At 33.9% G+C, this 12,620-nt stretch overlaps 1 protein-coding gene across 1 annotated transcript; it reads right to left on the bottom strand.

Annotated features, from left to right (window-relative positions):
- Nucleotides 1–6: 6 nt before the first annotated feature.
- On the bottom strand, nt 7–9,869 carry LOC128169844 (multiple epidermal growth factor-like domains protein 10). Its single transcript, XM_052835895.1, has 9 exons — nt 9,686–9,869; nt 8,494–8,721; nt 6,651–6,905; nt 5,951–6,085; nt 5,611–5,748; nt 4,892–5,029; nt 2,578–2,715; nt 549–2,448; nt 7–447 (listed from the first exon to the last, which is right to left on the bottom strand). Exons 1-8 carry the CDS (start codon nt 9,768–9,770, stop codon nt 2,249–2,251), a joined length of 1,317 nt encoding a protein of 438 aa, XP_052691855.1. The 5' UTR covers nt 9,771–9,869; the 3' UTR covers nt 7–447; nt 549–2,248.
- Between the last annotated feature and the right edge of the window lie 2,751 nt (nt 9,870–12,620).

Raw genomic sequence — 12,620 nt, 5'->3', positions numbered from 1 at the left:
GGAGACCTCATGGTGCAAATGAAGATGCCGTTGCTTTTTTAAGGCGCTGAAGGAGACTCTACTGCGTGTACTTCGGTGATCTACATTATTTAAGGATGCAGCGGTATCGCCATGAAGATGCAGCTCCGGTGTGACAGGGGTTTGATATGTTTTCTATACAGATAAACCCTTTTTTGTACAATCATTCATTTTATTACGAGAATGTCATAAAAATGGGAAGTCTGCAAATGTTATTGATGGAACGTCGTTTTCAAAGATTATTTACAGCTATTCTTAAACTAATCATGATGAAAGAAATACAATGTAATGTCTACATCGATTAGGAAATATTCTGTGCGTTATTGCACAACCATATCTTTTTATTATTGCTTTAAAAACTGCTACAGTTCACAGTTCAGTAGTTGTGTCCAAGTAAAGGCATTAATTCTTTAAGTACAAGATGGATTCCTAAATGAAAGGTAAAAGTAAAAACGTAAATAAAAAAACAAAAAGAAAAAATAGAAGAGCATAAAATACTAAAGAACTTCGGTCATAAAAATATGTTTTACCTGCAAATGATTGGGGTGCACCTGCCGGCGGTTAATACATTAAGCAGTCAGGTCTTTATTCCAGTTGACATTTCGAGAATGACATCCAGTTACTATTTAATACAACCATGTGTTAAGTTCTATTTGACTTTAGAGAATAAAAAAAAACAAATAAAAAAATACAAACAAACAAAAAAACAAAAACAAAAAAGAACCACATATATGTCATCAGTAGCAGAAACATTTAAATTAATGAAAGAAAAAATGTGTTAATCATGAAATGCATACTATACAACACCACAAACACTCGTTGTTGTTCAAAAAGAACAAGCTGCCTCACTCCTTTTGTATAGTTTTGGTTTTTGTTAACGTCCACTTTTGTCTACTCCAAGTCTTCTAACTTAACTTCTTTCTTGCATTCCTTTTTGATTTAAAAAGATAGAGTTAAATATTTAAATTACAAGAAACACTTAAGACACAGTTCTCTTACTCACTCATTTGCCCTCTCCATGCCCCGGTCAATGCATTTCGCCTTGCAACAGAAGACGCCCCGCCCCGTATGATGATCGATGGCGACAACAACATTTTACAAAATAATAGTATACAAAGTTTACATGTCGTACAATGTGTAGCAAATCGGATATGTTCACTTTTCACACCATTTTTTGTCTTCTTCACGACATTTGACCCTATAAGCAGTTCTCTCCCCTAATGTCATATTCCTGTTCTGACAAGTAGTTGACATTTCCCCCTTCCGATCCTATTCCTGTTTTGACTACATGTAATAGTTGAATTGTAAAATATACTTAACTTTAGAGAAGAAAAAACCCATGTCAAACAAATAGAAATAAAAGTATCATAATACATTTACAAAGTTTTAAAACAAACTTACATTTAGGTTATAACTTATCAACATTGGATGACTTACCAACATTTTTATTTCATTGATATTAAAGAAACAACTTTAAAGTATAAACAGACTTATACGTGTTGGTTTGTTTCAACATGTATTAGAACAGCCGGATTTGAGAAAAATTCACAAAATTACAATTTCAATAAATGGCAACTTGATATGATATAGATTCGATAAGCAAAGTGACTACTTACTCTGGTACACCGAGTGCATTATTCCACGTTGTTTTTCAGAAGCCGATTTTTTTTTAAACACCAACGCGAAGACCGGGTTGTATTTCACATATATACAATTTTTATATAACGATCATATTTAATACTTATTTTTAGAGAAAAAATATTATATAAAAATATAGATTGAAATTTAAGGGGTGTAATTTTAAGAGAAAAACTGCAAAACATCACATATTCATACTTACTTGCGTTGCCTTTTCTTCTCTCTTCAGAAATTAACTACGGCGATTGTATATCTATTTTTACGCAAATTAAGTTTGTGATTTTCTTAAAAATACATCTGTTTTATTGTTATCTTGGCTGTGTTTGTTGTCTTAAATAATTCTTTACTTATTTTACAAGAAAAATGTAAACACTAACCTATGAACAAATTGTTGGCGTCCGATGTACCCACATTAGTACAACTTGGTACACATTAAATGATCAATGTAGTCATTCGTTGGCACATTTTATGATATATATAGGTTATTGTTACTTTGAGGTAAACTTGAAAATATACGATTTATAAGCCAAACGTCATATTTCAAAACAAATGTCTTATGTAATGTTTTGAATACTATTTCGATAATTAATAATCAATTAATAAATCTCTGATTACAATACCATGAATAAAAAATAAAATAAATAGAATATGTACTTTTTTGACAGAAGTATCCTATCCAGCCAGGACGGCAGCCATAATCACATGAACCACTGACATCGTTACAGCCATCACAGGTGTAACTGTTGATACAAGTCTCAGAACAGTCTTGTCCAAAATATCCAACGGGGCAAACTGAAATGATTCAAATGTGTTATATAATTAGTATTAATCCCTACCTACTAAGACAATCTACTTACATGTGAAATACATGTATTATATATATTTTTTTTTGTGCTATATATTTAATACAAATCTACACACGAGTTTTACACAAGTCTCCTTGATAATCAGCACCACACCCTGTCAAACACGTCCCATTAATATTGGAACAATGGTCTACGTTACGACAATGTCCACATGTTTCATTGCATTCAGAACCATACGACCCTCTGTTACATGCTGCAAATAAAATATTCAATCTAACAAGGTTTAGGTGTTAAAAAATGCTATTCAATTTAAATGTTTTAAACTTATTTTACATGATCATCTAGACAGCAGATTGTTTGCTTTCCAAACATAGTAAAAAAAACCACAAGCGTCTTCTGCATTAGTTTGACAAAACAGCAGTAATATGTATTCAAACAAGAGGCCAATTGGCCTTAACGGTCACCTGAGTAGCATATATCCAATACACAAACTTGTCATGGAGTCTCATATATGCATCTAATTAATTAGATTTCATACTGGAGTAGAAAAATTATAAATTTGTAATGACAACCACATATAATTCAAAAAGAACTGTGAAACCTATAATTTTGGTGAAAAACTAAAAGATCTGGTCTACAAAATAATGAATTTAGTTTTCCTTTCAGGTGTGTGGGAGTAAAGAAGATAATTTTTTAACGTTATATGCATTAGCATCTATACATCCATTTTGGCCCTGCCCTAGAGTCAAAACCCATACCCCAGGGGACATGAAAATTAAAATTTCAGTAGAGGACATCCTGGTAAACATAATTATTAGTCGGTTTTTTTTATACAGATGTGTGAGAATAGAGAAGAAGATTTTTAAACATTATATGCATTAACACTTAATTGCCATATTGCCCCCCCCCCCCCCCCCTCATGTCCTGAACCCCTGACCCAGGGGCCATGAATTTCACAATTTAGGTAAAGGAGATTGTGGATATCATAACCATGTATTCAGTTTTTTGCCCACATGTGTGGGAGTAGAGAAGAAGATTTTTAAAGATTTAAATCATTTTTACTATATGGCCATATTGGCCCCACCCTAGAGCATGAACACCTAACAAAGGGGTCATGAATTTCACAATTTTAGTAGAGAGCCTCATGGACATCATAATCATGCATTTAGTTTTTAACAAATATATATGGGAGTAGAGAAGAAGATTTTCTAAGATTTAATACATTTTTACTATTTGGCCATATCGGCCCCACCCTAGAGCCTGAACCCCTGACCGAGGGGTCATGAATTTCACAATTAAAGTAGAGGGCTTCATGGACATCATAACCATGCATTTAGTTTTTAACAAATATATATGGGAGTAGAGAAGAAGATTTTCTAAGATTTAATACATTTTTACAATTTGGCCATATTGGCCCCATCCTAGAGCCTGAACCCCTGACCCAGGGGTCATGAATTTCACAATTTAAGTAGAGGGCTTAATGGACATCATAATCATGCATTTAGTATTTAACAAATATATATGAGAGTAGAGAAGAAGATTTTCTAAGATTTAATACATTTTTACTACATGGCCATATTGGCCCCACCCTAAAGCCTGAACCCCTGACCGACGGGTCATGAATTTCACAATTTAGGTTGAGGGCTTCATGGACATCATTATCATGCATTTAGTTTTTAACAAATATATATGATAGTAGAGAAGAAGATTTTCTAAGATTTAATACATTTTTACTATTTGGCCATATCGGCCCCACCCTAGAGCCTGAACACCTGACCCAGGGGTCATGAATTTCACAATTAAGGTAGAGGGCTTCATGGACATCATAACCATGCATTTAGTTTTTAACAAATATATATGGGAGTAGAGAAGAAGATTTTCTAAGATTTAATACATTTTTACTATATGGCCATATTGGCCCCACCCTAGAGCCAGAACCCCTGACCCAGGGGCCATAAATTTCACAATTTTGGTAGAGGGCCTCATGGACATCATAACCATGCATTCAGTTTTTTCCTCACTTGTGTGGAAGTAGAGAAGAAGATTTTTGAAAATTTGGCTTTTTTTTGCATATTTGGCCCCGCCCGTGGCACCCCAGGGGTGGTAGAGCCATAAATTTCACAATTTAGATTCTTCTTACCATAGAGATGCTTCACACCAAAAATGGTAACGATTGGCCTGGTAGTTTTCAAGAAGAAGTTAAAAATGTAAAATTGTTAACGCACGACGCACAACGCACGACGCACAACGCACGACGACAGACGAAGACCAATTGCAATAGGTCACCTGAGTGACTCATGTGACCTAAAAACTTATAGTGTAAATCTAAAAATCAGATTACACGGTAACATTGATACCATTATTATGATAAAGAAATGATAGCTATATTTTTGTTTATTCAAATGTATATCATACGACAACACACTTACATGTTTTACACAAGTCTCCCTGATAACCAGGGTCACATCCCGTCAGACACAATCCATTGATGTTGACACACTGGTTTTTGTCACGACAATGTCCACATGTTTCTCTGCAGTCATAGCCATACGATCCTCGGTCACATGCTATAAATTTAACTCAGTTTAATGTATTAATACAGTTTTCTAATGTGAAGTTAAAAGAATTTTTTGAAACTTATAAACATACCATTTTATACAACTTCGTGTGGTTAATTTATTAGAACGATAATCTCATCCAAATAGCTAGTACATGTCAAATTGACAGAATCATTTAATTAATTAATTTTTTAAAATTAATGCACCCGGTCCCTTTTTCTAGACACAAAAAAATAATTGCATGAAATGGAAATAAACAAAACAAAAGCTATCACTTTAGCTTTAACTATTAAAGGAACTATACAAAAACAGCTGGTATGTTATGCACAGTTTTCTTTGAAAAGTTTTGAAAGGTGTAGGTCGTGAGTTTAATAGCTCTATGTAAATAAATCGACATGATAATTATAATGTGATTTCAATATCATTCTGACATGAAAAGCACTTAATATCAGTATGATATGTGCAGAGATCGCCTATGAAGTTGACAATAGTGCATCTTATGTGCAGTTCCTGCTACGCTCTCCTTATCAATCTACTACTCCTTAAAACACATTTGTTTACCTAATGTGTTGATCTATCTTCATACTTACCAGTTTTACACAAGTCTCCTTTAAAACCAGCATCACACCCAATTAAGCAAGTCCCATTGTTGATGGAGCACTGGTTTATATCACGGCATTGTCCACATGTTTCTTTGCAGCCAGCACCATATGTTCCTTCTTCACAAGCTATCAATACAAACCAATTTCATATTGAACATAATCAACCTGACCTTTTTTTTTATTTTACAAATTTACTGTATTCTAGCCTACACTGTAAAAACAAACACAAAGATTTATAATATGATATAATTATGTTCATTAGTATGGTACTGTAGTTATACAACATCTTAATCCATTTTTCCGTAGAATTTCAGATCTGTAGTCTTACTTATTTCACATCGGTGACCTTTGTATCCAAGTTTACAGCCCTGACAGGTGCCCGTCTCTATGTGACAGGACTGACAGTTGACGTCTGGACAGGGAACGGAACAGTTGGACCCAAAATATCCGGTAGCAGGACATCCTTCAATTTATGCAATGGTACTGACTTAGTTATACTTCTAAAAAGTTCTTAATTACTTCATGAGTAGAATGGCATACTTTGCTTATGCATAACTAGGCATGTCTTTCATCATGGTAATTTAATAATGCATATGCATCGAGTACTAATTATCTATGTTGATATGGTTCATGTTAAACTTTTATGTAGCAATGAGTGAGGACACTATTGGGGAAAACACAATCATCATATGTAAATTGCATCATTGTCAAATTTATCTACAATTAAATCAAATTGTTTGAAATAATGGTAATTGTAGCATGAAAATTAACATGCTTATATCGATCAAAAACACAGCATACAAGTCACATACTAAAGTTAGTCAATTTAAAAGATGTTGGCAGAACCACGGTACCGTGTACTATGTTTTAATTACACATATTGAATCGAAGATAAAGTACACCCACCGTACACCTCCACTTCACAGAGGTATATACACCAGTCACATACTAAAGTTAAGATCAATATTAAAGATGTTGTATACTATGTTTTAATTGCACATATTGAATTGAAGATAAGGTACACTCACCATACACCTCCACTTCACAGAGGGCAGTCTCAACAATGTCAGAGTAATAGTCAAGGTAGGTAAATCCTGGTAGTCTCTCGTTGTAGTAGATGACGTACTGTCCGTGTACAGGACAGGTGGTGGTGAAGACAGCAGGTATGGTGTCTACTGTAAAGTTGTCGTCCTTGTAACACAGTGTTCCCTGTAGTCTGTCTGTTGTATTGGAGACGTACACAGAGAATCCAAGGAAATACTTAGTGTAGCCATTAGAAGGACCTGTATCGTAATAAAAAATAATAATATGAAGGCCATAAGTAGTAAGCAGTTAGTTAGATAAAAAATAGAACCGATAAATGATTCTCAACATGTAATGGTCAACAAATATATATGGTTGACACTAAATGTATTAACGCACAAATGAAGCGGGCATGTAGACATAATTCATGTCAAATAAATAGTGGTGATGTCAGTACATAGTAGATAACAATGTTTTACAACAGTGTATATCTATGTAGATAAGTTTTATGTTAAAGGGCCAACAATGAAACATAAATAAACCGTATATACAAACAAAAAAGTTTCGTTAGTGTATTCATGCCAATAATACAAAAGTTCACTTGCTGCCCCTACATCCTATATACTGTAGAAGGGATTCACCTGATAGTTCTGTCTAGTTGAAAAGTGTGCTGTCGCCTAAACTTACGGCAGCGTTAGTGAATGCCTGAACGTTTGCAAGTGTGTGAGGGGGGGGGGGGGGGGGTGACAGAGTTCCTTTCACCTGTGTTGAGTTCTCGTCAGATCCTGGTTATGGTGTGGACAGACACAATCTCTATCTTGTTTTACAGGGCATGAAGGATTCTCGATAAATGAAACTTCAACTAAAGGTTTCTTTCTCGTGCCACCACCGACCACGGCGCTTGGCCTAATGTAATGACAAACAGTTATGATTTGTCTCTGGATCTTTAATTTATTTAATACCATAAATATTATTTTGAAAATCTCAAATCTGTTCACTCTTTTAAACCTCTACTGTAGAAGGGATTCACCTGATAGTTCTGTCTAGTTGAAAAGTTTGCTGTCGCCTAAACTTATGGTAGCGTTAGTGAATGCCTGAACGTTTGCAAGTGTGTGAGCGGAAGGGGGGGGGGGGGGGTGACAGAGTTCCTTTCACCTGTGTTGACACAGTTCGTGTTGAGTTGTCGTCAGATCCTGGTTAAGGAGTGGGCAGACACAGTATCTATCTTTTTTTCAGGGCATTAAGGATTCACGATTAAAAAAAATCACATCTCAAAATAAAACGCATATTTCAACTAAAGGTTTCCTTATCGTGCCAACACCGACCGCGACGCTTGGCTTTATGTAATGACACACAGTCACGATTTGTCTCTGGAGCTTTCATTTATTTAATACTTTGTGCAACCATACATTTTATAATGTTAATCTCAGATATGTTCACTCTTTTAATAGAAATAAGCAATATTACAAAGTTTCTGTAATAAACGTTGTTATTAAACGCCTTATTCATAACTGTTTTGTTATTTAAATTTTGTTCACCAGTTGATAGGGGTTTAACTTCACATACATTTTTTGCAAAAAAATTCTTGCACGGAACAAAACACTGATAAACTTGTTACTTTGTTTTGTATTCTGAAAAAAAAAATCGGAAATAGTTCCCTACTCAGTCTCATTATAAATAAAATCAACGGAATTTATGTTTACATGAGATGATCGAAAAAAATGTGACTATATCCCATTGATATATTATACCTGCCCCATAAACAGTTTCATAACAAATAATACCAACAACGGAATTTACGTTTAACAGAACCTTATCAATAACGATAATCAGTAAATGTGACTATACCCAATGGTTGATTGTTCGTCTCGAAGTAGATGGTGATGTGGTGGATGCTGTGGATGGTGGTCAGGTTGACCCACCAGGTGGCGGTTTGTCCGTACTGTGATAAAGCACATTGACCTCCACCACTACTCAGGTCTGATTTATGTCCATCTACAGCGTTACTGGCGTCCCAGTTGTCGTCATCTGGATCAGGGTACTGTAAGTATGCTGGTTTGTTGAGGGCGACATTAACTGTGAAGATAAACACACATGTTCTAACAACATTACTATTGTGATGATGTTAACTCGTGGTTCTATTAGTTTATAAAACATGTATGCATGTATTGAACATTCAAATGCAGTTGTTAAAACGATTTGAAAGTATAAATTTTCTGTAGCAAAACCTTTAAATATATAAAAATCAAATGTAGTTCAATCGATAAACGAACCTTAGTAACTAATGTTATAAAATTTCATTTCTAATAGAATTTTAATATACAAATAATACGAATATAAATTTAATCTCTAATACAATAACATTGAAGTTGAAAAAATGAATATATTAATGCTACATGAGTTTGATTTAATGTAAATTGTGTATACTGTGTATATATCTATATTTTATACAATGAACTATTAGTGTCTTAAGATTAACCCCCCCCCCCCGCCCCGGAAGACAAGTGTACTATCGATCTCATACATGAAATGAAATGCATTCGATAAACGCTTTAAACATATATTTTTTTCTAGTAAGTCTGTATATAATTCAAATGAAGTACAATCAGGGAAAGTACTTGCACATAACATATAAAAGTTGCAGCATTAAGTCATGAATCATGGTAGGTGCCAGCACGATAAAGAACCCTTACTTGTCATTGTTCCTAACTACCGAACCATTGACCTTTTCCCGACATCAAGTTACATTAGAAACTTGATATTTCCTTTTTCAATATATTTTTTTGAAGTACGTTAAGTATATAGCCTTTAAAATATTTGTAGTTAATATGTTAATGCTCTTTGAGTGTGGAGATTGGTTTTATAATGTAGTATTGCTACTGTTATTTTAACAATAATTTCTGGGAAATTCAATAAAATGCCCTTATTTTTTTTTTACATTTTATTACTAATGGTTTGATTCAGTCCTTGTAAAGTATCCCAAACCAACCTCATTTGGAAAATATCATGATTTTTAGAAATGTACTTAAAGTAGACTCACCGTACGCCTGGGATACTGTCAGCAGACATAACCACACAGCGAGGACATCGTGGGGATACACAGAGTTTCCGGACAGGGACATCATAATGTTGTCAATCAGGTCAAACTATATAACTCTATGAGTATAGATGTGTATGCCTAACAGATATAACAAAGCAAATGTAACGTATTCATTCGACTGAGAAGACAGATGTAGACAGGCTGTATATGTATTTGCTTAGAAGTTTAAGTAGAAGAGGGGTGTGTGTGTGGCGTAGTGAAGGCGGAGACTCAATGATCACGTGACGAGAAAGTAAAACAAGAAATATTAAGAGCTTAGCGCGATGTTCAATGACTAGCTGTCGATCATTATTACAACAGAGATAATGTTAAAGCAAACGAATTGAATATCATATTTTGATATAATACACACATGGTTGATGAAGTCGAGTTATTGCACACGTACGTTACTCGGTCTATGGCTGAGTAAGTACTATGTTAACATGGCTGAATTAATACTTTACATGTGCGGATCAAGATTTGTCCAGGGGAGAGGGATCCGATGCATATATGTGTTATTTTTATAATGTAATTTAAAGAAAGTTGAATTTAACAGGAAGGGGGGGGGGGGGGTCCGCACTTCTCTACCCCCCCCCCCCCTCTCTTCTAGATCCGCGCATGCCTTATAAAGTAAACACAACTTTGTCTGTTAAAATTCATAATGAACGATATCTTGAGCATATTGAGTTGTATACGGAAATGGATTCATAACTGCATATATTAACCCTTTCGCTGCCACGTCAAAAAAGATGTTATTACGCTTCAGTGCCAAGCATGACGTTATCAGATTCATGTTTTGACGTAAAAATCTGACACAACGCGCCGTACTATTTTTTTAGCTTTGCGGGATGCAGTTTTGTGGCTAATTGATAATTTCTAATGTTATTATCGAAAACAATGGCTTTTTATCTTTTTCTCTTTCATTTCAAATAAGACGTTACGCCATTCTTTTTTTTTCTCTCTCTTTTTTTGCGTCGCCAAATGAAAAAGAAATGTAGAAAAATATGAATTACTTCATTAATGATGCATGTTCCCAAGCTTTAACAAATACGTGCAGTTTTTAAAATGATCACTTTCTTATCCTGTCAATCCTTTATTATGATCCACGCATACATGTTAATTTTTTTAATCATTGAAATTGTAATTAGTTCTATAAGATCTAACGCATATATCTCTTATTTCTAAGTTTTTATATATATATATATATATATATATATATATATATATATATATATATATATATATATATATATATATATATATATATATATTATTATTATTATTATTATTACTTATTAGGTTAGTTACTGACTCACTACGGAAATATATTGGGTTGATCAATCTCATAGATGGTGAGGCGAAGCCGAGCCGTCTATGAGATTGATCAACCCAATATATTTCCGTAGTGAGTCAGTAACTAACCTAATAAGTGTTTTGTTTTCCCGAGGACTATTAAGTGACATATTTATTCACAAATAGCGATGATCATGGCACAGCCATGTACAGGATACCTAACATCTCGTCCAATTTAACTCTTTTAAACTCTTCAAAATTTTCAATCTCACCTTTCAAATACTCTTTAAAAATCTTTGCTTCACCCATGTTTACTTACAATGTTTTGTTGCTATTCTTTTTAAATGTTTTCTCCCTTTTCTCTGCGGAGAACTCTTTTAAACTCTTCAAAATTTTCAATCTCACCTTTCAAATACTCTTTAAAAATCTTTGCTTCACCCATGTTTACTTACAATGTTTTGTTGCTATTCTTTTTAAATGTTTTCTCCCTTTTCTCTGCGGAGATTTGAGCAAATTTCGACGCTGCCATTTTGTTCTGCTCCAGACAAAACAATGTGACGTCAATATTCTAAGGGCAACTATTCTAATTTTAAAAATTTCAAAGGGCAACTACTCCAAATACTTAAAGAACTTACGGCATGCGGTTTATGTATTAAATACTATGAAATGTCGAAATGAGTAAACGAAGCGTTGACCAATGACGGCCATATTGCCTAATATTAATTCTCACAGAACAAATATAGAGATATATGAGGCAATCACGTGCTATGTTTAAACCAATGAAAATGTGACATTTCAGTCCAAGGGAAAACAAATATATATATGAGACATAAATTTCAGAATAAAAAATCTTATTCCTGAGAGAGAGAGAGAGAGAAAGAGAGAGAGAGAGAGAGTTTAAGTAGGTTGACTTAAAAAAATCTTAAATTATCGGATTTCTTTTTTGCTAACCTTATGACATGCAATGCAAACTTAATCATGTTTTTCACACCAGAGTTTCCCTCAAAGCGTGAAAAATGGAACTAAAAATCTTCAGTTGATGGGGCGGGATTATTAAATAGTTATGACGAAAGTATATGGTCTAAATAGCAATAACTTTTTCTCCCGAATAATGTGGACATTTTTTTTTAAAACATCTTCATTCGGTCTCGCACAGTATGGGATTTACTGACCATGTACAAACCATATTAGATCAACAGTAAACTATATGTGTAATTAAGCAAAACACCAAATGTTTTAAAGCGATTTTATATAACATTGTCATCAATACGATATATTTGTAACAATCATTGTCGTCAATAGCGGATAGTTTTCAAAAACTAATTAATTAGTATAACGCAAATATGTTAGTGTTCAAGAGGCGGGTATTGCTGGCTGCAGCTGTAAAGGTTTATCATGATGCATTTTAAAGCAATATATGAGCTGTATTTTTTAGAATTTTATTTTTCTGCAAAAATACTAGCATGATTAGTCTGCATGTAACTTAAACCCTTATGATAAAAATAATTTGAAAGAATCACTAATTTCGTCAGAAGAAAGATTTTTCTACGAAGGATTATACCGCGGATCAATTTTTGTACAGGACGACAATAATTCAAATTTG

This window comes from Crassostrea angulata, unplaced genomic scaffold, assembly GCF_025612915.1.
Source record: "Crassostrea angulata isolate pt1a10 unplaced genomic scaffold, ASM2561291v2 HiC_scaffold_233, whole genome shotgun sequence".
Taxonomy (NCBI): Eukaryota; Metazoa; Mollusca; class Bivalvia; order Ostreida; family Ostreidae; genus Magallana; species Magallana angulata.
This window is presented reverse-complemented; position numbering and strand designations above follow the sequence as displayed.